This window comes from Balaenoptera acutorostrata, chromosome 5 (genome assembly GCF_949987535.1).
Source record: "Balaenoptera acutorostrata chromosome 5, mBalAcu1.1, whole genome shotgun sequence".
NCBI lineage: Eukaryota > Metazoa > Chordata > Mammalia > Artiodactyla > Balaenopteridae > Balaenoptera > Balaenoptera acutorostrata.
The window spans coordinates 106,739,779-106,765,856 of record NC_080068.1 but is presented as its reverse complement, the minus strand read 5'-3'; the positions used below and the strand labels follow the sequence as shown (position 1 = coordinate 106,765,856).

Sequence of the window (26,078 nt, the reverse complement as noted above, 5' to 3'; positions counted from 1 at the left end):
ATTACCCACAAACTTGGTGACTTTAAATAACAGAAATTTGTTCCCTCATGGTTCTGGAGGCCAGAAGTCTGAAATCAAGGTGTTAGTAGAGCTCAAATAACAAATGCTGGAGAGGGTGTGGAGTAAAGGGGACCCTCCTACACTGTTGGTAGGAATGTAAATTGGTGCAGCCACTATGGAGAACAGTATGGCGGTTCCTCAGAAGACTAAAATAGAATTACCATATGATCCAGCAATCCCACTCCTGGGCATATATCTGAACAACACTATAATTCAAAAAGCTACATGCACCCCTATGTTCATAGCAGCACTATTCACAATAGCCAAGACATGGAAACCACCTAAACGTCCATTGACAGATGAATGGATAAAGATGTGGTATATATATACAGTGGAATATTACTCAGCCATAAAAAAGAATGAAATAATGCCATCTGCAGCAACATGGATGCAACTAGAGATGATCATACTAAGTGAAGTAAGTCAGAAAGAGAAAGACAAATCCCATATGATATCACTTATATGTGGAATCTAAAATATGGCACAAATGAACCTATCTATGAAACAGAAACAGACTCAACAGACATAGAGAACACACTTGTGATTACCAAGGGGGAGGGGGAAAGAGATGGACGGGGAGTTTGGGGTTAGCAGATGCAAACTATTACATATAGAATGAATAAACAACAAGGTCCTACTCTATAGCACAGGGAACTATATCCAATATCCTGGGATAAACCATAATGGAAAAGAGTATAAAAAAGAATGTATATATGTGTATAACTGAGTCATTTTGCTGTACAGCAGAAATTAACACAACATTGTAAATCAACTATACTTCAATAAAAAAAAAATAAAAATAGAAAGGTGTCAGTATGGCTAAGCTCCTTCCAGAGATCCTAAGAAAGGATCCTTCTTGTGTATTCCAGCTCCTGGTGGCTGTGGGCATTCCTGGGAGTGTGGCCACGTCGCTCTAATCGCTGCCCCCATGGTCACATTGCCTCCTCTGTGTGCCTCTTGTGAGGACACTTGTCATTGGATTTAGGGTCCACATGAGTCATCCAGAATGATCTCCTCATCTCGAGATCCTTAACTTGATCATATCTGCAAAGACTATTTTTCCAAATAACACCCCATTCACAGGTTACAGGGATTAGGACATGGACGTATCTTTTGGAGGGTTTCCATTCAATGCTGTATGTGGCATATTTGAGTTTTCAACTGCTTTTATACTTTATATAATGGAATTGTACTGGAGTGGACCCTCTGTGATGTCTCCATTTTTAAGATAGGGAAACTGAGGCTCAAGAGGAGACTTGATATACCCCAAGTCACATGGCTAAAAGTTGTGGAGATTAAAGATGACATACATGTCCCTCCATAGGGAGTAGTTAAATACATTTTGGTAGGTTTTGTGGTGGAATATTATGCTCCTGTTAAAAAGAAAGAATGAGGTTGCTCTAATGGGCTGGTATAAACAGATATCCATGATTGATGGTTGGATTAGAAAAGGGAGCTACAGAGTAATGCTCACAGCCTGATTGTGTGACATTCCACCCATTCCTGTGTGTTCTTGTGCACAGAGGGCCGGGAGGACCTGAACAGGCGGAGGTTAGGGACCAGGCTCCAGAGACAGACCTGGTCCTGAACTCCTCCTCTCTACTCATCAACACTGGTTCTGGGCAAATTACCTGCCTAGCAGAGCTTCCCTTTCCTCATCTGTAGTATGGGGACAAAAATAGTGCTTAGCTCCTGTGTCATTATGAGACAGTGCCTACAAAGCACTTGAACAATTTGAGTGATGGACAGTAGTTATTATTATCGTCATTATCATCAATGGATTTATTATTATGTAAATGTCTCAAGAAAGGTTTCTATTTCCATATAAACACTGCAGATGAAACACATTTATTTCCACTTCCTCTAACAGTCCACTACAATAACAATAAAGGAATTTTTAAAAGGCATTCATCTCTGAGAACAAAGGGTGCAGGAATCAAGAGATGTCCATAAGGTTTGGGAAGATGGTGAACGAATGGGCAAGTGATACGCAACCTAGCAGAGCCGGCTCAAGTGAATTCCAAGTCTTAGAGGAGGAAGTCTACACATGAGCTGGTCATGCCCAGAACCAGAGGCCCACCTGCCTCTAGAGATTGGGTGAGAGACGGGTGGAAGCAGAGGAGGACTGGTAGAAAGTCCTCCCTCACGTGCATCAAGATGTACACTCATCTCCCATTCTAGTGAACCACTAGAGCTTTCTTCTCTAGAGAAATGGACTCAAACAGGCTCTGGATTCCAAGATACCAGATACATCTGAAGGAGGCAGGCTGGTATCTGCCTGAAAACAGCATGAGGAGAAATTCTGCACTTACCATGATGAGACCACTTGGTGCCTTTCCATACTCAGCTCTCAGAAACCTATTGGCCAGTCTCTACCCTCGATGCCCTTCCCAGGGAAGAAACTGAAGGGATTCTCTCTGGGGAAACCCACCAGTTTAAGGGGAAAGATCCACAGGAACTGTCATTTGGGCTGGATCGCTGCCTTACTGCCCACCCAGGTAGCCCACTGGTCCACAAGACACGCCCATGCCCACAGAGCCTGTGGTCAACTTTTTTGTGCAAAGATGACCATCCCTTTGGGAAACACCTCTTAATGGGAAAGAAGAACTTGGAGAAAAAGAGAGACAATGCAGCAAGCAGACGAAAACTTCTAAAATATAATTCAAAGCCTCAACGAGAGAAAATATTGCATCTGTGAAATAAGAACATAGAAAGATGCTATAAAAAGGGGACATTCACAGAACACAGAAGAGCTCTTAAATATTACATGCATAACAGCAGGAATGAAAACATCAAGGAAAAGAATGAAAGATAAAATAGAAGAAATCTCCTAGAAAAGCACTGTAGAACATAGGTGAGGAAAGATTAAAAAAAGATTTTTAAAATGTTAAAGTATCGCTACAGTAATCAAGACAGTATGGTACTGGCACAAAAACAGAAATATAGATCAATGGAACAGGATAGAAAGCCCAGAGGTAAACCCAGGCACGTATGGTCACCTTATCTTTGACAAAGGAGGCAAGAATGTACAGTGGAGAGAAGACAGCCTCTTCAATAAGTGGTGCTGGGAAAACTGGACAGCTACATGTAAAAGAATGAAATTAGAACACTCCCTAACACCATACACAAAAATAAACTCAAAATGGATTAGAGACCTAAATGTAAGGCCAGACATTATAAAACTCTTTTAGAGGAAAACATAGGCAGAACACTCCATGACATAAATCACAGCAAGATCCTTTTTGACCCACCTCCTAGAGAAATGGAAATAAAAACAAAAATAAACAAATGGGACCTAATGAAACTTAAAAGCTTTTGCATAGAAAAGGAAACCATAAACAAGACGAAAAGACAACCCTCAGAATGGGAGAAAATATTTGCAAACGAAGCAACTGACAAAGGATTAATCTCCAAAATTTACAAGTAGCTCATGCAGCTCAATATCAAAAAAACAAACAACCCAATCCAAAAATGGGCAGAAGAACTACATAGACGTTTCTCCAAAGAAGATATACAGATTGCCAACAAACACATGAAAGGATGCTCAACATCACTAATCATTAGAGAAATGCAAATCAAAACTACAGTGAGGTATCACCTCACACCAGTCAGAATGACCATCATCAAAAACTCTACAAACAGTAAATGCTGGAGAGGGTGTGGAGAAAAGGGAGGGAACCCTCTTGCACTGTTGGTGGGAATGTAAATTGATACAGCCACTCTGGAGAACAGTACGGAGGTTCCTTATAAAACCTAAAATTAGAACTACCATACGACCCAGCAATCCCACTACTGGGCATATACCCTGAGAAAACCATACTTCAAAAAGAGTCATGTACCACAGTGTTCATTGCTGCTCTATTTACAATAACCAGGACATGGAAGCAACCTAAGTGTCCATTGACAGATGAATGGATAGAGATGTGGCACATATGTCCTATGGAATATTACTCAGCCATAAAAAAGAAACGAAATTGAGTTATTTGTAGTGAGGTGGAAGGACCTAGAGTCTGTCATACAGAGTGAAGTAAGTCAAAAAGAGAAAAACAAATACCGTATGCTAACACATATATATGGAATCTAAAAAAAAAAAAAAAAAAAACAGAGGTTCTGATGAACCTAGGGGCAGGACAGGAATAAAGATGCAAACGTAGAGAATGGACTTGAGGATACAGGGAGGGGGGAGAGTAAGCTGGGACGAAGTGAGAGAGTAGCACTGACATATATACACTACCAAATGTAAAATAGATAGCTAGTGGGAAGCAGCTGCATAGCACAGGGAGACCAGCTCAGTGCTTTGTGAGCACCTAGAGGGGTGGGATAGGGAGGGTGGGAGGGAGATGCAAGAGGGAGGAGATACGGGGATATATGTATACGCATAGTTGATTCACTTTGTTATAAAGCAGAAACTAACACACCATTGTAAAGCAATTATACTCCAATAAAGATGTTTAAAAAGAAAGAAAGAAAGAAAGAAAGAAATGCAGGTTAGGAGGCCATGCGAAGCAGAGATTGCAGTGATGCAGCTACAAGCCGAAGGATGTCAGGGATTGCTGGCAACCGTGGAAGCTGGAAGAGGCAAGGGAGGATTTTTCCCTCGAACCTTCAGAGGGAGCATGGCCTTGCCAAATCTTGACTTCAGACTTCTAGCCTCCAGAACTACGAGAGAATAAATTTCTGTTGTTTAAAAAAAAAAAAAAAAAAAAAAAAAGTTAAAATATCAGTCTAAGCAGCCTAACAACCAAATGATAGGACATAATAGGAAGTCTGAAAGAGAAATGATCAGATTAACAATCCAGGTGCTTTCTTACAACTGAAGGCCATGGGTTTCCAGACTCACCTGGGGCCCAACACAAAGAATAAAAAAGAACCACACCAAAGTACATGATGATGAAATTCCCAAGCAACAGGAATAAGGGAAGGATCCCAAATGCCTACAGAGAGATAAAATAGGAATCAGAATGACATCAGACCATCAGTAGCTGGAAGTGAGAAGACCACAGAGAAATGGTTCCAAGGTTGCTGGAGCAAATGTACATGCAAACAAACTATCTTTGGAACGTGAGAGTGAAATGAAGACAATCTCAGTCATGTAAAATTTTGAAAAATTTACCTTCCATGCACCCTGCCTCAGAAAGTTACTGAAAGAGATCTACACCAACACAGGAAATAAACCAAGCAAAAAAAAAAAAAAAAAAAAAAGGCATGGAACTCAGGAAATCAGGGATCCAACCCAGGAGAGGGGCAAAGGGAACTTCCTGGGTGATGGGAAAGAGACATTCAAGGCTGACAGCTGGGTAGTGGCCTAGATGGCAACCAGTGGTAAGAGGGTAATTCTCTCCAGGAGAAATGACTGCAAGGGGGGAGAAAATGGATCTGAGAGATTACCTGGTATGTGTGAAATTGCCCAGAAGAGTTTCCAGTTCTGAAAAAGTGAGAAGATGAATTAACTACAGACACATAGGAAATTAAATAAAACGTAAAGGCAATTATCAACCCCAGAAAAAAGAAAAAGCTATACAAGACAGGAAATGTAATTAACATTAGCATACTATGTGGTATGATTGTGAACACAATTTACATGGTCATAATAATAAACACTGAATATTGATTTAACAAAAAAATGAAATTAGACTGGTGGGAGGATAATTGGGGGAACTAGTGTAAGAGCAAATTTCATCTTGGTAACAGAAAGTCCACTGATAATGTTTGACAGAGAAAAAATCAAGAATTATCAGTTAGAGATATTACTTAGAAAGAGGGAAGAAAATGCCAAAAGGAATAACTAAAAGTTGAAAATGATTGCATCTGGGCAGAAGAATTGAGGTGGGCAGGATGGAGGCTGCTCTCTGTCATTGTAAGCCTTTTAAACCATTTGACTGTAAAAACTATACAAACTTACTTCTTTAATAAAAAGTCAAAATTAATTCTAAAAACTTTTAAAAACCTATCATCTCTGGGGAGAAGAGTGGAGATATGCTCTATACTCTTGAGTACTCTTGTTTATTTTTCAGTGGGAATGTCTTTAAAGTATGGCTTATATTAAAACAAAAACTAATTGTTTAGTGGGCAACAAAAAAGGATCTGGGATTTGAACCCAGGACTCTGGTTCTCTGTGGAGAGCAAGGCTAGCCTCTAAGACGGGAGAGGGGAAAGTTGGACCAGCAAGACGCGTAGGACTTGGAACAACAGAGAGACAGGGGGGAGGGAATTCCCAGCTGGGAAAAGACACAAAATATTTGGCTCAAAACAAGAAACCCACACAGAGATTTTGGTTTGAAGCTTTGGAAAACATTTGTTTTTGTTCCTCGTAAAAAGTGGATGACGAACCGAATTATTTGAAATGCGGTTTTAACAAGAAAAAAAACTAATAACGTTTCATTAGCATTCTCTTACCAGGCTGTTACTAACAAGTCCAAAGACTGATTTTAAGAGTTCTGGTTCTTTATCATCTCCAGTGAAAACCATCAACACCAGGAGACAGTTTGGGGTTTGTTTGTTTGTAGTTTGCTTTTTTCCCCAACATTCTTTCTTCTTCTTATAAGTGTTTTACTTGATTTGTATTTCTGAAACCATATCCAGTGCTTTCAGAGCTTACTAATGTGTTTAAAGGCACTTAAAGCAAGCGTGGCTGGATTGAATGGACATGGGCATTCCAGTCACACAGAACTTAATTTGAATTCCAGATACAGGCTCATTAACTGCATGATCTTGAGCAACTGACTTACCCACTCTTGGCTCCAGTATTCCCTGAACAACTGGGACAGGACGCCATGTCACATATTGATGTGTACATTATATTAAAGAACAGGAGTAAGGAACGAAGTAGGTGCTCAGCAAACAAAAGTCATTCTTTCTTTACCCTAACCACATACAGAAAAGTACCCAAATGCTAAGGACTTAAATGACCCTTATCTTAATTTCATCCTAGCAGAATTTCCTACATTCACCTGTACTGTAAGAACTTCTGGGAAATCCTTGTCAAAAGTGATCTCACAGACATCACAGACTGAGGGCAAAAGCTTCTGTGAGAGCCTTAGCATTTAGTGGCCGTGCCCTGGCCCAGGATCAGTGGTAAAACAGGGTCCAACTCGCTATTATGTCTTCAGGCTCCAGCTCATCCAAGTCCTGAAAAAACTAAAAAATAAAAAAGGCATCCAGCTGTAATGCAGAAGGCAGATGCTAGGAAAAGCAGTCCAGTGTGAAAATGTGATGGGAACAGAGCACAGGTCCAGGAATCCAAACATCCAGGCTAATTCTAGTCCATTCCTCCCTGTGCAACCTTAGGCAAATACCCCAAACTTTCTGGCCCTTGGTCTCCTTGTTTGGCAAAAGGGAGTTATAACTCCTGCTTTGTCAGCCTCGCTGATTTGGGGTGAGAGTCTACAAGAGGAGAGTGCAGCTGGGGGACATATCTGTGTGTCTTTTCCCCCGGTATTTCTCCTCTTCTCTTTTGTCTCCCACACTGGCTGATGTTGCGGCAGGGGTGGGGAGGAGAGCAGGAACCAAGCCTCAGGCTTTCCGGCTTCTGAGTCCAGGAACCTGATAATAGTGGTGAATTTTGAGAACTTACTAAATCCCTGTCACTATTCCAAATATGTCACATGCATTGACTCATTTAATCCCCATACTGGTCCCATGAGGCAGGAATTACGACACCCATTACACAGATGAAAAAACTGTTAACTAGAGAAGCAAATAAACATGCCCAAGTTCAAGTGGCCAGTTAGTGAGCAGCCAGCACTTGAACCCAAGCTTCCTGTCTCCAAGAATGGCGCTCAGCTCCATCAACATCAACTCCATGTGCACACCAAGCCCGTCCTTCCTTTGAATCTCAAGGTGTCCTGCCTTCACTCTGGACAGGGACGTAGCAGGATGTGAGAGCTGCCAGGCCTGCATGGAAATGATGGCCTTTTCCTCCTTTACCATTTTCCCCTAAATCTGTGTTCCCGGCGCTGTCAGATGGGAAGCTGCTGACTTCTCAGCACCCATCTTCCTGCCTCCTGGGTATCCAGGTTTCCCAGGGTCTCCTATGAGAAATGGGCAGCAGTGTGGACAGAGACCAAAAACTGGGCTCATTGTTCAGGGGCCCAGTTTGCCAGCCAGCTGCTCCCCCAGACCTGCAGGGCCTAGAGCTGCCCACAGAACCTCTCAGGGCTCCACCTGTGTATGAGACGAGAAGTCTTCATTTAATTAATAAATACTGGGGTTTCCCTGGTGGCGCAGTGGTTGAGAATCTGCCTGCTAATGCAGGGGACACAGGTTCGAGCCCTGGTCTGGGAAGATCCCACCTGCCACGGAGCAACTAGGCCCGTGAGCCACAACTACTGAGCCTGCGCGTCTGGAGCCTGTGCTCTGCAACAAGAGAGGCCGCGATAGTGAGAGGCCCGCGCACCGCGATGAAGAGTGACCCCCACTGGCCACAACTAGAGAAAGCCCTCGCACAGAAACGAAGACCCAACGCAGCCAAAAATAAATAAATAAATAAATAAATAAAAATTTTAAAAAAAGAAAGAAAGAAAGAACTAATGAATAGTTTTTTAAAAAATAAATAAATAAATAAATAAATAAATAAATAAATACTGAAGCCCTACTATGCACTGAGCGCTGTCCCAGGTGCTGGGGCACAGTCACTGCCTCATGGTGCTGAGAGTCAAGTTGGGAAGAGACAGGAAATACATAAACATGTAAACATACACTCTGCTCTCAGGTAGTGATTTATATGAAGAAAATCAAAGCAAGCTTAATCATGATCATTCAGTGAAAACAATGCAATCTTAGACAGGGGAAGTAGGAAAGGCTTCTCTGAGACACTGGAGCAGAAAACTGAAAGAGAGAAAGAGCATGCAGGCATACAAATACCCAGAGAAAAGCACTGCAGGCAAAGGCAACAGTAAGTGCAAAGGCCCTGGGGCAGGGGTATGTGTGCTGCGCTTGAGAGACATCCAGAAGGCCAGAGGAGTTACCATCGCAAGAGTAATTGGGAAAGTCATAGGGGGCAGTGGGGCAGATCACGTAGGGCTTTGTAGGGTTAGGACTCTGCACTTCACTGTGAAGGAGATGGGAAGCCATTGAGGCATTTAGAGCTGGGGAGTGAAATGATCAGATTTCAATTTTTTAAAGATCCCTCCTGAAGCTGCTATGGAGAACTGGACAGGATGGACCAAGCAGCAAGCTAAAGGGTCTTAGAAGCCATTATATCAAAGCTCACTGAAGTCAGGGGAACAGCAGGGATGTTTGCTTCGGACGGAAGTTGGACCCGATGACCTGAGTGCCTGACCTCACTCTTCTCCTCCTCCCAGTGAGACCCCCAGACTGTCACCAACTCTCTCTGGGCCTCAGTTTCCTCCTATGGCCCATCAGGACCTGCACCCATGACTGGCTGTCTCCATGCCCAGCTAGCTCTCTGATTCTGAGCCTGGACCTCCCAGAACATGGCAGACACGTCACTCCTGAACCGAAGCTGCAGTTCCTGCTGGTGTGCTGCCAAGAGCACCTCCTTGTAAAGCTGGGGTTCGTGTGGGAGGCGGGCATCCCATTTTACAAAGACTTGATTATTAGCTGAGAGGTTGCACTTACCTCTGCCCAGACCCCTGGAGGACCAGCTCTGTGGGTCGGGTCAGCGATACTGAGCCTCCAGCAAGAAAGACCCACGAGCCACCCAGTACACGGGGGCAAGACTGGCTGCATAGTTTGTGGGGTCCAGGTCAAAGCGAAAACGCACAGCCCCTTTTTCAAAAAGCAGGGGGGAAAGTGTGCTAAAGGGGCTCACATAGAAAGTGTTTGCCTCTCCCTGTGGCCTCACTCTTGCCTTGTAGAGGGGTTTCCTATGTGGTGTCACACCCTTGCGTTCACAGGGACACTGGCAGGTGTCTGGGGGGCCCCACGCTGTGACCTGGCTGCAAGTGCCCACTCCACCAGCTGCCTGACTCCCCCATCCTGCCAGCCACCCGACCTAACCAGCTATGGGGAAGTCGAATCGGTCAGGTACCTCCTCTTCCCTCGGACCCCCTGCCCCGACCCTTGGCAAACGGGTGATCCCCAAGGGTGTTGCAATCTCTATGCTGGGATGTGCTGGGCTCCTGGATCAGGGTGGACAAGAGGCTCACTCCTCCCAAGTTGCCCATGGAACACGTTCGCCCACCATGCCCCACCTCCAGATGCCCTGGGGTGTCTGCGCACACTGGCACACGGGCCCCTGCCAGATGGAGAGCAGCAGCAGTCACGGGGAGGGAGCAGAGGGGGAGGCTGGCTGGGTCCTGAGTGACCAGGAAGGAGGGGAGCAGACAGCGAAAAGCTGTCCCGGGGAGGCAGCTGGAGGCAGGTCCAAGCCCCCAGCACATAAGACATCACTTACAAAATGTAAACTCAACGATCAAAATTACCAAGGACTTTGAGATGGGGACTGCAGCATTAAACCCCCAGCTTGGGACCCTTCTGAGAGTGGGTCCCAGTGTGACCACACTGGTCACAGGCCCATGAAGCCAGCTCAGCATGAGAACAAAATCAGAATGGCCCCTGCAGGCAGGGGTAGGGGGTGGGCTTCATTCCATCAGAGAATTTCAGAGCTCCCATTCAATCCTGGTGAAGCGGGCCTGAGTGCAGTGCTGGATCCACCCAGCTGCAGATGGAGACCAGTGGTAGGCACACCCTCCCAGGTGGAAACAAGGACTCCCCAGGCAACTTAGAATTCCACCCAGGAGGAGCAGATTTGACTCAGGAAAATGAAGACCCCCAAGATCAACGAACATCTGTAAAATTGTAGATCTTCAGGCACCAAGACTTCCTGAGCCCCTCCAGAGGCCACTCAGCAAGACGGTGCTCCCTCTCTCTCTCTCTCTGCTCCATACTCTGATACCTTCAGCCAGCTCAGGAACGTTGCTTGTGGCCCGTCCAAACTGCATGCCTCGTCCTTCCTTAAATGGATGTGCTGGTGGGAGGCAGACGTAGATCTAAGCAGTCACCTGAAACCAGTCCATCTGGAGTCAGCTGGGGTGTCATGGAATGACTCAGGTTTGCCTTCTCACCCCAGATTTACCCTCTCATGCACTGAGGGGCCATGGCAGGGCACTGGGCCTCAGTTCCTTCATCTGTAAAATGGGCACAGTGAGAACCTGTCCCAGTTGCACGCTAGATGATGAAAATGAAAGGAGACCAGATTTGTGAATTCGGTTTAAAAGCAGAGATGTCCATTTTCCAGGCAAATCATGCCAGTGCCTTTCCACTGCTAAAGGATGCTCGAAGCCGGAAACTTCTACCCACATCAGTGATGGGGGACCTTTGCATTTCCTGGTCCCTTAGCCTGGAGGTCCTTTATTCTATTAAAATGTTCCCTACATCCCCCATCAGGCATCCCGTGCTCCCAGTCACATCCTCATCATACCACCTGGCTTGACAACATCTGTTTTCATGTCATTGTTAGTGCCAGCAGCCTCCACTCTCATCCCGAGCTGCTCAGGGACCAGCACCTTGTCTTGTCACAGCATTGTCCCCAACACCTCTCCCAGCTTGCCTGGCACAATGAACACTCATCAAATGAGTGGGTGGCCCAGGGTCTCTAGTGGTCACTTCACACCTTTTAACATAAGAAATTATCTTTTTTTTTAAATTAATTAATCTAAAGTATTTATTTTTGGCTGCATTGGGTCTTTGTTGCTGCACGTGGGCTTTCTCTAGTTGTGGTGAGCGGGGGCTACTCTTCATTGTGGTGCACATGCCTCTCATTGCAGTGGCTTCTCTTGTTGCGGAGCACCAGCTCTAGGCGCACAGGCTTCAGTAGTTGTGGCATGCGGGCTCAGTAGTTGTGGCGCACGGGCTTAGCTGCTCTGCGGCATGTGGGATCTTCCCAGACCAGGGTTTGAACCCGTGTCCCCTGCATTGGCAGGCAGGTTCTTAACCACTGCGCCACCAGGGAAGCCCCAAGAAATTATCTTAATCACATTGAAAATAAAAGGTGAGAAAGGGAAAAGTATTGGGGTGGGGTGAAGGAAGGGTAAGAAGAACGTCCTTTCAGGGTCCTCACTACCCTTCCTTGCCTCCTCCAACCCGGCTCTCAGGGGACCTATGGAGTCAGACTGAGGGCTCCCCTTCTAGAAATCGAGGCTAGGACGCAGGCGGTGCACCTGCCCCAAGCTCTCATCCACGAACCCGGTAGCGTTTACTGGGCCAGGGGGTCCGCCGACCGGGCCTCTCGGATTCGCCGCCCTATCCCCGGACCCTGAGCAGTTCGATTTGACCTGGAAGAGCCTCAGTTATCAGCCGACAGGCGTTTCAAGAGAGCAGAAATATTCGCCGGGCGCCTCCTTGCGTCCCCCGCCCAAATCAATGAGCCCGTGAAGTTTCCAGCTCAGGCCTCACCTCCCGAATTTCTCCTTCGAAACCACCTCCCGCCCCCCACCCTGCCCGGCCCCAGCGTGGAGGAAAACTGGGTATCCCGGTCAAGAGTCCAGGTTCCTGAGGGTTCACCTGGAAGCTGCTTAGTGACCTTGGACGGGTCACTTGACATGTGTGGAGCACAGCTGACCCGTCTAAGAAAGGGAGTAAAGACAATATTTCCTCTGAAGGTCACAGGGTGAATTAAGCGGAATAGCGCATGTTATGTGCCTGGCACAGCGTCTGGCTCAGAGTAAGCGCTCATTTAGGGGATGCAGCACTTGCTTCCCCACCCGGGGCTGTACTGGGCGCTGGCATAAAAAAATCTATCAAACCACAGTCTGCTCTCAGTTCACAGGAGGAAACGATGTTGACAGATGTACTTGGTGCAAGACTTGAAGCATGAATAAAGTGGGGGGCAGAGCAGGGAGCTCAGGCTCCACCTTTGTTAATAACACCAAAGGAGCAGATATTATTCAGATAATTGAGGGCGGGTATCTTCACTCTCTGGACATGTAGTCCCTTCCCTCCATGTGCCCACCCTGCACTTACACAACCCCGAGAGTGAGTGCCTCCCCAACTTTTGCACCCTGGGCACCTGGCTTGACTTCCCGGGTGTGGGCTGGAATCTTGTCTAGCCACGTGGCCCTGGGCAAGTACCTTCACTTCGCTGGACAGCAGTGTGCTGCTGCGTGCAAAGCGGTAACGATAAGAATCCTGTCGTCGGCTCGTGAGGATTAAATGGGACCGTGCAGGGCAGGCGTTGGGCGGAGAGTCATGTACCCGCCCCTGCCCAATAGCAGGCAATCCTCTTCCTTCGCTGGCGTCCAGGCCTCAGTTTCCTAAACTGCGAGATGGATCCAGGGCAGGCCCTGGAGGACGGCTGAGCTCCGGGAGCGCACTCCGGGGCGGGACCGCACAGCTGGCGCACAGCTGGGCCTCGGGAGCCAGGCCGGGTGTCAGAGGGAGGGGCGGGGGAGCTTAGTTGTGAGCTGCGGTCGCCGCGGGGGGTGTCCGCGGCGGACTCCGCCCCACAGCTGAGGCCCAGCTGGCTCTAGGGCTGGCGCGGCCGGGTTCCAGGGACTCCAGGGCGGGAGCTTGGGCGCCGGGGGGCGGGGTCTCAAATCTGAATAAGCTCGGAAGGGAAGAGAAACTACAGTGGGGCCTGGGGCTTGCCTCACCCCGTCGGGTTGCCAAGCTTCTCCAGAAACTCTCCGAAGGTGTCGGAGTGGGGAGAGGCGCAGAAGAGAAGGAAGGTTACCAAGAAAAAAGCACCTCTGCAGCGGTCACCCTGGTCTAAGTCGCCATCACTTTCCCTCTAACTGGGGCCCGCGGTCCCTCCTATTCCGCCCCCACCGTTCTCCTCGCTAACATCTCCCAGAGCTTCAGAAACTGCAAAGCGGACCGTGTAGGCCTCCTGCTCTTAATTCGACAGAGGCCAGTTCCAGCCTTGGCTAGCCTCTTCCCGCCTCAGGGCCTTTGCACTTGCTGGTCCCTCTCCATGGGAGATACTTCCCTTGGATCCTCTTCGCCCTTCGGGTCTTAGCTCACAGGTCGCCTCTGTAGAGAGGTCCACCTTGACCGCTCCCATTGTGCTTCCTGTCGCCGTCCTGTTATCTTCTCCCTTCAAAGCATTCATCTCTACCTGAAGTTCGTATTTGTTAGTGTGTCCGTCTTGTTCAACCATTGAATGAATTGATGAAAGTACACTGGACACAGACTTTCAGTCTGTGACCTTGGCCAAATAGCACAACCCCTTCAAGCCTCAGTTTTCTCATCTGTAAATGAGGACATTGATCCCATTGGCGACAACGGCACATCTCTAAGGCAATGTCCAGAATGGTTTCTCCAAATCTGACCTGGGTTTAGGGAGGCACCGAGCACCTGGAGCAAGGCAACCTGGTCAGTTCTGACTGTGATCCGAGGGGGATTCTGCCAAGTGCTCTGGCCCAGGTGCCGGTGCTTCCTGGTGGCTTTGTTGCCATTCAGATCAGTTTCTGCATTCACGCTGGAGGTATCGGCAGTGGTTGGTGGAAAACACTGATCCAGTCTTAGGCACTTGTGTGACCTTACCCACCCTGTGACTTGGTTTCCTCACCTGTAATATGGGTTAACAGTGTGTCTGAGTCTTAGGGAGAGGATTAAAAGGATTAATTCTGGGTTCACAGTGGCACAGAATCTTCCGTCCTTCCCATCACCATCCGAGGACAAGAACACCCTTGCCACTTTTCACCCACTCATCCCCCACCCTTAGGACCACCCCCCCATGCCCTTGGGGGATCCAGGCATCCCGACTTCCAATTGGCCAGCCATAGCAGCCACAGAGGGTATCAGCACGACCAGCACAGAGCGTGATCATGGCCATCCCTCCACTGTGCTGCGTGCTCTCCTGCTCCCCAGGCACGTTCCAAGTCGAGTCACCCCAGCCTCCTCTGCATTAGCCTGGATGTGACTCCATTCCCGGGACCAGAAAACTGAGGCTCAGAGAAGTGAGAGGCTAGGTGACAGCGCCCAGCAAAGGCTGCCTCCTTCAGAAGCTCTGCTCCAGCTCTCATTAGCTGTGTGCTTTTTCCTGAGTCACTCGATCTATGCTGCAGTTTCCTCGTCTATGAGATGGGGATACCAATGGTGCGTGCCCTCCTGGTAGTGAGGATTCGTTGGCATAATCCGCGTGGAGCGCCTGGAATGGTTCTTGTACACGCAAGGGCTCTACACATGTTACCCCAGTCACATCAGGAAGGATAGGTCCATCGTTAGTTCCCAGCCCCAGCTTGGGAACGCAGGTGATATAACAGACCAACAGACCTGGGGAGAGCTCTTTCCCTTTAGCTCTCTCCAACCCTCCCAGGAGTCATTGTTGTGCCCACTTAGCAGACATGGAGCCTGAGTCTCAGAGAATGGGGGGAGGGGGTGTCACTCAGCCTACCCCAAATATTTACTTCCAGTAGGTGTGGCCCTGACATTGGCCACTTCTTTGGTAGAAGAGCCCCAACTGCCACTGGAGGACAGAAGCAGGGAACCGGTCATCAGAGAGAAAACAGGGTATCTTTTTTTAAGTAGCATCCCCAAACGCAGAGTTCAGCCTTCCCTCGGGGTAGCTCACCTGAGTGTCGACAAAGTGACAGGGGCCGAGGAGTCCTGAAGGTGCCTGACTGGGGAGGCAGGGAAGGGACCCCGCGCAGAGGAGGCTTTGAGGTCGCGCCCCCATCTACCCAAACCTACCCCACCCAGCTCCTGGTAAACAGGGCAAAGACAGCCTGCAGCGCCCCGCGTTGCAAAACCCGCTTCCCATGGGTGGGAAAAAGACTCGCAGCGCCGAGCACGGAAAACCTCACCCAGACCGCAGCCCCGCGCGTCTGCAAAACCCGCCTCCCGTGGGTGGGGAAGGAGGCAGCCCCTGCGGTCCCACAGCAGCGAGTTGGGATCCAGCCACAGCTCGGCGCCCGCCTGGAGCCATAGTTTCCTGGACTAAAAAATGGGCAGCAAAGGGAGCCGCGGCGGGGCTGCTGCCCGGACCCACTCAGCCTCTGGTCGGGGCCAATCATTCTCTCTGCTCCCAGTCAGGCCGTTGAATTCGCATTTACTACCCGCAAACACAGGTCTTTATTGCACCCCGCCACGATGCTCTAGGTCCTGCGAGCCAGGCTTTAGGGGCAGATTCCATAGGTTCCAAGAGGAGCATCAACTTGCTAGAATTCACCATCCAGAAAGGCATAAACCTGGATTCCAGCCCCCATGTCTGAGCCGTCAGCCCTGACTCTTTCGGATTCTCTAGGAAAGTACACACACACACACCTCTTTTAAGTACTCATAATCAAGGGTAATTGCTGGCAGTGCGAAGCATCTCACAAGCACTTTATTTCATTTTATACTCTTAATAATTCAAAGGGATTGTTGCCACATTCCACACTTTCTCTACGGGGAAAGTAAGGCTCAGAGAGGTTAAGTAACTTGCCCAAGTTCACACAGCTGATAAGTACCAAAACCAGGATTCTTAAGACCAGATGGTCTGACTCCAGCGGTAAACTGGCTGCTTCTAGAAGCACCGCCTTCTCGGTTGGGGGCAGGACGGGGGTGTCTGAAAGGATATTCCAGATCTTGGGCCTGGGTTCAGCGGAGCACGAACAGGACTTCGGATCTGATTGCTGGGAAGGCTTCGGAGACTCTTCGGAGGCGCAAGGCGGGTGTGTGACACGGAGGGTTGGGGGAAGGGGGTTTCCAAGGAGGACCCCCAGGATGAGAAAGAAGAGCTGAAGTCACCCCGGGGTTCTTGGGAGTGCCTAGCATTCCTGTGGGCGATTCTTGATGCCTCCCAGTAAAAGCTTTTACATCCTGGGACTGATCCCATGCACACGCGCTGGGCACATTCCCGCACGGTGTCCTCCACGCAGCAGATCTCCCCCCAGCCGCATCCGCTGTGCTCTAGCCTATGCGGCTCGCTCCTCTGTGGAGCCCAGTGGCCCAGTCTCTGAGTGGCTTCTCTCGGCCTCTGCCTGAAGTCTCTTTCTGCGAGCTGGAAGTCTCTCAGTACATCATTTCTCAGAGTTTATCTCCCCCCAATCAATGTCTATCAGTGGGTCTCCCCCCCGCCCCAAGATTATGTGTAAATATCAGTGTCACCCGGTCCTAAGTGACAGAACTCCCGTAGGACGTTGGAGCGTAGCCTTGACGTGCCTCTATGAACTGGAGCTGTGTTCATTGGAATGCGTGTATGTTGATTGTGGGCGTTGGGTGTGTGCTGTGTGTGTTTGGTTGGGTATATGTGTTGGTTTTATGTGTACACAGTGTGCAGCGTATGTTGGTTTTGTGTGGTTGGGTGTCTGTGTGGCTTGGTTGTGTATGTGTTGTGTGTGTCGAATTGCATGTGTTTGGGAAGTGCCGTTTGGGCGTGTGTGTATTTGTTGACTGTGTGGGTCTGTGTGCTGGGTGTGTATGGTTGGTGATGTGTGCTGGTTCTGTTTGTGTGTGTGCTGAGTGTTGATTGGATGTGTGTTGGGTATCTGCGTTGGTTGTAACATGTTTTGCATGTGTCAGTTCTGTGTGTGTTGTGTTAGATGTATGTTTGTTGTGCTGTGTGTTGGTGTGTTGTATATGCGTTGATGATATATGTTCGTGTGTGTGTGTGCATGCGTGCTTGCGCGCGCGCGCGCAAGCGCTCTCTGTCGCCGAGGGAGCCTAGTCCAGTGTCAGGCTCCAGCGCAGCAAGGGGCAGGGGCTGGCGAGAGCAGGGGCTGTGGGACTGCGGGGCCGCGGGAGGGCGCTGTGGAGGAGGCAGGCCAGTGTGATGAGAGGGTCGCCGAAGGCGTGGAGCGGGCGTGCTGTGCACGGCGGCAGTGGGAGCTGAGTGGAGCGGAAGGAAATCCAAGAGTCTGGGGCGGGCGAGCTGGGGTGCTCTGGAGAATGGACACTGGGCGGGGGTAGGTTAAGGTGTTTGCCCCGGCGGCGGGCGGCGGGGCTGGGGGAGTGTCCCGGCCCGGCTGCGGTGTGAGCTGCTGAGAGGGCGGGGACAGAGCCGGGGAGGCCGCACAGCCCCGGGGGCCAGGCCAGGCCGGCGCCAGCCGCCTAGTTGAAAGGCGGCCGCGGCCTCTCCTCGCTGCTTCCCGTTGCGCCCCCGAGGGCTCCAGGCTGGGCGCAGGCAGAGGCCGGGCCGGCCTCACCTCCGCGCCGTGGGTCACTAGGGGGCATCAGTCGGCGCGCGGCCCGGGGCCAGCCTCACAGCGGTAGGATTCGCACTCATGGCTCCCGCCTCGTGCCTCGTGAGTAACTGTCTTCACTGGGTCTCCTGAGAGAGCTGGGCCTTCAGCCCCGGGTCATCGAGCAGAGAAAGGAACCCTAGCACTAGGCCCTCTTAGCGCGAGCTCTGCAGCCCCACCCCAGCCTCGCAGGTCCCTGGCCGTCCGGGCCCCGCCGACCTGCACCCAGAGCTAGGAGCGCCCCGGTCCCCCGCCGCCCGGTAATCTCGGTTCTCCGCGGGCTTCCACGCCATGGGCTTTGGTCTCGCCAGAGTGATCAGAAGCTGAGTTTTGCAGATTGAGACTTACGTCTCCTCCCCAGCAAAACGAAAACGCATTCACAGACAGCGTGCAGGGCAGGTGAGATGCCCCTCTTGTTCCCCAAGGGACAGCGCTTACTTGTGGTCAGGGCTGGAAGGAGTTAAATTCGTAGAGCTAAGGCCTGAGTTCTGAGCGGCCAGTTTTCCCAGCCCCAAATTGCTGGCCCGGACTCTGTGACCCTCAATGAGAGGGAGCTAGGCAGTACCGGGAAAGCGTGGATCCCCGAGTGGAATCTGTGTTCGGAATCCTTGCTCTCCCCCTTATTGGCTGTGTGACCTTGGGAAAACCGCGTAACCTCTCTGAACCGCAGTGCTCTCCCTTGTCAAAAATCTCCTAGGGTTGTTGGGAGGCGCGGGGGAAGTGGCGTGCGCCTGAACTCCAGCGCACAGTAGGCTGCGTTAAGTGCTGGCTCCTCCTCCATCACAACGTGCAAGCGAGGTAGGTGGCGACTCCGTCGTGATTGATCCGATGTTTCCTGCCAGGCAAGGAAATTGATCCGTAAAGGACCAGGCCGGGGAACCCCTGCCCACTCCGCCCTCGCTTGATAAACAAGCAACTGCGTTGCAAGGACTGGGCTGGACAAGAAGCAGTGCCCCAGCCCCGCCTCGAATTCCCGCCGGACCCGGCTGAATCTGGCTCAGGGTCCTCACCCCACAGCAGCGCGCCGCCCTGATCCAGCAAACATTTATTGAGCACCTTATGTGTGCACGCCCTATCGAGGGAGGGAATTCAGAAACAAAAGCAGGGAGGCAAAGAAAAGGCTGAACGAAAAGAAACAAAAATGGGGAAACCAGGGGACATAGGAGTGGAAGGAGACCCGGACCCAAGGCTTGCAGAAGGGCTGGGGTGCGCGCGGAAGCGGGCTCGGGCGGGGGTCCCAGGGCGGTGGCCGGTTCCATACTGGCTGAGGCGCTGGGTGGGGGAAGGGGGCGCGCCCACTTCGCCTGCAGCTACCGCCAAGCTGGAGCCTCGGTGCGTCTGCCGAGCGCGAACAGTTGCTCATTACTGCAATTATGTTGCTCTAAGGTTGCCTCGACCCTAAATTGCCGAGTTTCGAGGAGCCAGGAGGCCCGGGAGTCCGGGCCGGAGGAGATACCCGATCCTGCCCCGCCATTCCCCTATCCCGCACGGGTGGAAAAGATTCCAGTTTGCCGACGCACCGTGAGCTGAGAAAATTCAGATCCGCCCCGTATAACCCGGGCGCCCTCCCGCGCAAGGGCTCGTTGACGCTTCCCCAAAATCCTGGGGGCGGGGGAAGGATTCCCAGGCCCATTTCGCAGATGAGAAAACTGAGGAATGGAGAGACAGTGATCTTCCCTACCCAAAAAGTCAGGCAGCCAGGAAGTGGCAGGACTGGGATCAACCACATGGGCTTCTCTGACTTCAAGTTCAGTACAACCTCCAAGACAGGAGAGTCGCCAGGGGTGTTCCAGAAAGGAACCCGGAAGACTTGTGGAAGCCAGGGTGTCCTGCGCGCGGTCACTCGGGATGCTGTGTTTATAGAGGGGGGAAATATCCTTTCAGTGTCTGCAAGAAATAGGGATGTACCTAAGCCCCTTTAAGGGGCCGCGTGGGCATACGGAGTCCAAGACATTTTAAAATGTAACTCCCCTCTCTTGGGGATGAAGAGGCCCAACTCGGGTTATGGCCGTGCTTGTGCCAGCCCAGAGGCCAGGCAGGGACTGCCTGGTCATCGGAACTGCACTCCACAGCAAGCTTGCTTTCTTTCTTTTCTTAGGGAGGTGAGTTGTGACAAGTTCAGGCTGCAGCGCCAGCCGCGGGGACAGAGCCTTTGCCGGAGCTACCTAGACTGCAGGATCCGAGACCCAGGGTACCCCGGAACTTGCCCGGCACTAGCCGAGAGCCCACCTGGGGTGCGTGCGCGCAACCCTGCGCTCTCTTGGAATTCGAGGCTGACCTCCCCTAGGGCTAGAAGCCGCGCAGTGCGCCACAGACTCGGTTTCCACATCGTGAGACGGTCTCTATCCGTGGAGACGTCCACCCTGCCCGAGTCCAACGCCAGGTACTTCGGGTTCTGACAACCCTTGGTTTGCTGGCTTCCCGTCGCAAAGGCTCGAGCAAAGGCTGCCGGGGGGCTGCCCAGCGTGGAGTTTGGAGGCGCCGCCACTGCCGGACAGAGGTGGAGTGGGGGAGGGGCGCAGATCTGGTGAGAATTAAGCCAGGGCCCCCAACTCGAAAGAGAACAGAGCGGGGCCTGGAACATAGTAAGCTTTATTTGCTGGAGGTCATTTTCTGCCTTCAACATCCTCGCAGAATTGCCCCCAGAAGGCTAAACTTGGCGCTCGTTCAAATATATTCTCCTGGTAGCCTGAATATAACCTACTATATAAAAGAAAAAACAAGTTTGTAGGCAGGGCTCATGCAAAGACACACTAAGGCGGGAAGTGTATGGTCGCCCTGGGTTTTCAGTAAAGTTTTTTTTTTTTTTTTAAGGGTTGCAATAGGAAGTGTGAAGGCGCTCATATTCTGGGAGCTCAAAAATTAATTCCGCAAACCGCGTCTACACCGGCGCGGCGATTTAGAGAAGCAAAGCAATGCGTCTCCATCCCCCACTTGGCCTCCTGTGGGAAAAACAGGTTTGCGGGGGTGGGAATTGTCTGGATTAGCTGTCTGCAGTCATCAAACCATTTGGGTGATTCGCTTTGTTTTCATAGACAGGTTAAAAGGGGAGAAAAAAGAAAGAGTCTGTTATGGGTCGCCTGAGCAAGTGTCGATTTCAGCTTAAAGTGAATTGGAAAATTGAGCCTAATTATCCTAGGTAATTGCTTCAATTCTCCACTTGACTCTGCTAACGCAAATCTGTCCTGTGTTCAAAAAGACACCCCCCTCTGTCCCTGAATATCCTGTTGTCACCTTTGAAAAGTTGCTGGCATCAAACTACCATCAAACTGAAAGCAACTGTACATGTGAAGAGATGGCAAGAAGTAAAATTAAAAGACTAAATCAATAAGGAGATAATTTCTTGTAGCTTAAAATTAATTTATTTAACAAATATAGCTATAATATAAATGATAATAAAATTTCAAATATACAGTATATTACAACAATCCCTTCCAAAGGGAATCTTGAGAGCCACCCAAATGTACTGTTAAATAGAAACAGAATTTTTAATTTTTATTTTACAATTTCTGTCTGGTATTGGTAAGAGAGAGGTCCTTTCAACCTACCTTTGTCACGCATCTGTGTATCCCTCCCCCCAAAAGCAAATGTTTTACTGTTGAAGTTCTCTTAAGTTTTCCAGTGGAAGGACCTGGGATCCGTCTCCCCTGGAAAGTTCTCTTTCTCTCCCACTGTTCTCATTTCCGACATCTTCAGACATGAATTTCTCTGTGCTTTTTCCTGCCTGGTGCAGGAGGCACAGCCACTAGTTCTGGTGCAACCACCAACTCTGCTGGGGACTGTGGATACATTTCTCAGCCTCTCTGGCCTCGGTTCCCCCATCTATAACTCGAGGGGGTAGATCTAGCTTCTAGAAGAGCGTTATGGGACCCTTCTAGCCACTTCGGGGGAGGGGATCAGACTTCAGAGAGTGAACTCAGGGGTCAACCGAGAGGAGAAACCAGAGCAGTGTAGGGGTTAAAGGGAAGGAGCCAGGCGGGGCCGAGCAGGGGAGCGCCCTGGGGGAAGGCTCCTGCTGCTTGCTGGAGAGATCGGCTGGCACCACAGGTAGGCGACCCTGGGCCCTCTATGTCAGGTGGTACATGCTGTAGCCTACGTGGGCTGTGTAGAGTCCCACGGGCGCCACGGGCAGCGCGGCGCGCTGGAAGGGGCTAGAGGCACCGTAGAGCGAGGCGCCCGCGGCGGCCGCTACGGCCGCGGGGCCGCCGAGGGGGAAGGAGAGACCGAAGGCTGCGGGGGGCAGCATGGGTTTGGCGGCCATCTTCAGCTTCTCCAGCTCTGCCTCCTGCAGTCTCTTGGCTTTCGCGCGGCGGTTCTGAAACCAGATCTTCACCTGCGTCTCCGTGAGGCTGAGCGAGCTGGAGAACTCGGCGCGCTCGGCGATGGAGAGGTACTGCTTCTGGCGGAACTTGCGCTCCAGCGCCAGCAGCTGGGCTGTGGTGAAGGGTGTCCGCGGCTTGCGGTTGGTCTTGTGCTTGCGCAGGGTGCAGGCCGGGGGGCTCAGCCGCCCTAGGGGGCCGAGAGAGAGAAACGCAGGAGGTTAAGACACCGGCGCGGGAGAGTCATCGGCCCATAAATGGGAATAATATTAAATTACAACACCCGCTCTTCATTTGCGTGGAGCACCTCAGCGCCAGGCACCATGAGAAGCGCTTGGAAAATATTTTCTCCAATTCCCACCACAGCCCCTCAGGGTAGACGTTCTTGCCTACCTTTCGCAAATGAGGAAACTAAGATTCCAGGTGACGCGTACCCATGTTCAAGGCCCGAAATAACTGGAAAGAGGCGGGACAGCCCTTAAAGCTAGATGGCCGCTTAAGAAGGCCTTTCTCAGTGGGGCCTTCTCCACCGCCACGCCACGCCACGCACATTGGGATGGTGGATGTTAGAATGGTGAAACGCGCGGAAAGAGGCCCTGCAACCCAGCCCGGGATCACGTTTAGTTTTAGGCGTTGGCCGAACATTTCTCCTTACCCACTAAGTGGTCAGCGCTGGGCTAGGCCGTTCTGTGGCCTGGAATCCAGATCTCTGATTTCCACTCTTTCCCTTGGAACAGTGCGTTCCTACAGGGTTCTAAGCTCGGTCCCTGCTGACTGGAGGTGGAGCAACCCCGGATGTCATGAATGTCACACCACGGCCAAGTCTCAAATATAAAAAGTGCCATGGTTTGAGGAGGCGCTTCATCTTAACGGGGCTGCTGCTTCTGATTGTCTCAATTGTCTCCTGCGCCTCTCCCACCCCCAGTGCCTTGGCCTCTGGTCACTTTCAAATGTGTGTGTGTGTGGGGGGGGTGTGCCTCAGTCCGCAAAGATCAAGACTGCTGGTGCCGAGGTGTCTTTTTCTTACGGCTTCAAAATATCCCTCAAGGATGGGCTGTGAGCGAGCACCACCTCAGAGGCTCACGCAGGTCCGGGACAGGGTCTGCTGGGCCAGTCAACCCCTGCCACACCCAGCAGCTGCGGCCAGTTAAAACAGGGACCAAAATTATTCCCAGGACAATAGAGATCCCGTCGACTTTGGGTCGGGACCCAGGCCCTAAAAGAATCCTCAAGTCCTGGAAAGGACGCTTTGCCTATGCAGCAGCTGCTCTCGGGGGAGAAATTAATTCAAATCGAGAATGTTTCACCAAGCGGGTTTTGCCTAATTATGCAATGCTTTTTGCACGCTTAAAAAAAAAAAAAAGATCCTTTGGGCTCTCAGGCCACCAGGATGTGAGTCAAACGAAATCTCGTGTTAACATCCCCGCTTCTTCCCTGGTCGAGACCATTGAGAGTCCGGGAAGCAGTTGGCCCCTGACTCGCTTTCCGCCGGGCCACCCGAGGGGCGGGCGCCGAGGGAAACGTCACTCCCTTCGGTAGCAACAGCCCAGCGCTGGGCCACCTTCTCCGGCCGTTAGGCCCAGGGAGGGGCTGGCCTTTCAAAGACGTTTAATCCCCAGATAAAAATCATTCCTCAGCATCACGCCATTGAATTCGGGTTGCTATTATGCCGCGCAAAATAATCAGAGGAAACGAGGAAAACTTGGGAATTTCCCGTGCTCCTGAAATATCTCCGAGTGTGTTCGCTGCGCAGAGAAGCCAGGGGGCCGGGAGGCCTTGGAACGACCCCGGAGGCGTCCTTGGCGGCTGGAGTCAGCTTCCATGACCCAGTCCGAGACATTTGGGAGCTCCCTACCGTGTTGGAGGGGGCGCCTCCCACTAACTGACTTGGTGCCCCGCCCCCTCCACTGGAACCTGAGCGCCCCCTCCCCCTAAATGATCCAGCCACCCAGAGCACCAAGTGTCTACCTGAAACACGAAGGGGGGGGGGGGGAAGGATTTTGCAAGAGATTCGGAAATACTTTGGGCAAAGAAATACTTTGGGGAAGGGGTTGGAGAAGGGGAGGGGGCGCACCAGGCTTCTACTATGAGAAAGTGAAACTCTGCGCACTGGAAAGGTGTCCGCACCCCTAGAACCCACCCGTTGCAGGAACGGCGAAGTAACAGGGCTTAGGGTATGAAAGAGGAGCCAGGCGGGACTCCTGGGGTCGTTTGGGGGGGGGTGGGAGGGGCAGGAGGAGAGGGTGCCCAGACACCCGTGTCCTACAAGTGAACTCCTATCCACAGCGTCGCCTAGCCAGGGCGAGGAGCCTGCGAAAGTGGACCGAGTGCTGGGCCTCAGCCAGGCCTCAACCCTCTTCCTGGGTGGGAGTGGGGAGAGGCATCAACCGCCGGCCTCCCCGCCAACCCATCTGCAGCACGGGCTCCGGGTACCGGGCTGCAGGTACGCAGACGCCCGAGACAAGCAGGCGCCAGCGCGCGGCCTGGTGCCCTCGGGTCCCGCACCCCCGCCGGCCCCCTCCCCCGCTGCCTGGGTTCTGGCTACTCACTGGCCGGAGGCGGGGAGAAGCGGGGGTTCTGCAACCACGGGGTCCTCTCGGGCTTCTCGGGGCTCTCGGCTTTGACGAGCGCATCTTCTGGCAGCTTGAGTAGTCCTCCCACCGAGAAATGGCCGAGCGGCCGCGGCGAGGACGGCGCATCCGGGGCACCCAACGACCCGGGCCGGGAGCCCAGAGGCTGCGCGGAGCCGCCCGCCGCCTGTGCGCCCTCGGAGGCCGCCAGGACGCTGTCCTTGGCCCCGGGCTTCCTGTGATCGGCCATGAGCGCCTCCACGCTGAAGGGCAGAAGCGAAGGGGAGACTTTGGGCTTGGCCCCCTCCTCGTCTGCGCCCATGGCGGCCGCCGTGGCCGCGGTGGTGCTGGGGGTCTGGCCCCCGCCGCCCCCCGCCGGCTTGCCGAAGGCGGAGTCCTCCACTTTGACACCGAGTGGCAAAGAAGTCATGTCAGCAGCCGGGGCCATGCAGAGCTGGGCCCCCCCTCCAGCCTCAGCTCCGGCCAGCCGCCGGGCATGAGCTTCGGGCGGGCTGGGAGCGCGGCCGGCCTCTGGGATTGCCCGGGGCCCTGGCCGGGCGGGCCCTCCTGCGCGCGCCTCCCGCCCCTCCCCAGAAGACCAGCTCCGGCACTCTGGGCCTGGTTATCCGCTGGCGCCGCGGCGCAGGCCGAGTTCCCGGGCGCACCAGCCGGCTCCGGGTCGGGCCGCAGCTCCCCAGAGAACTTGTTAATAAGGCGAGGCCAGTGCGGCGGCGGCCAATCAGAGCGCGAGGGGGCGGTCCCGGAGCGATCCATTGGGCCCCGCTCCGGCGGACTCGCTCGGAGGCGCGCTGGGCCTCGGGGCGCGCAGGGATGGGTCCGGCCCCGGGAGGGCAGAGGAGGGGAGGGGGTGTTTGAGAAACGTTCCTCTGCGCTAAAGCCCGCGCCGCCTGTCCCTGTGTGGTTCCTCCTGGGTCTCTATTTTACTGTGTTCCTGGGGGACTTTCCCTTGTTCTCAGTCCTTCTCTTCTGCTCTTCCCTCTCCTCCCCTTCCTTTACCGCTCCTCTTTCCCAATTGCTCCCTTTTTTCTCTACTCCTTTCCTGT

The 26,078-nt window shown here is 51.9% G+C and overlaps 1 protein-coding gene across 1 annotated transcript; it reads right to left on the bottom strand.

The window, feature by feature from the left end:
* Positions 1 to 21,470: 21,470 nt before the first annotated feature.
* On the bottom strand, positions 21,471 to 25,695 carry MSX1 (msh homeobox 1). Its single transcript, XM_057546209.1, has 2 exons — positions 24,994 to 25,695; positions 21,471 to 22,634 (listed from the first exon to the last, which is right to left on the bottom strand). The coding sequence occupies exons 1-2, from the start codon at positions 25,460 to 25,462 to the stop codon at positions 22,192 to 22,194; spliced, it is 912 nt and encodes a 303-aa protein (XP_057402192.1). The 5' UTR covers positions 25,463 to 25,695; the 3' UTR covers positions 21,471 to 22,191.
* Between the last annotated feature and the right edge of the window lie 383 nt (positions 25,696 to 26,078).

Bases quoted from the DNA above. Each gene is read 5' to 3' on its own strand.
- MSX1 (XM_057546209.1), bottom strand. From the start codon at position 25,462: ATGGCCCCGGCTGCTGACATGACTTCTTTGCCACTCGGTGTCAAAGTG. The intron at 22,635-24,993 runs GTGAGTAGCCAG...TCGGCCCCCTAG, and splicing joins CTTCTCCCCGCCTCCGGCCA to GGCGGCTGAGCCCCCCGGCC.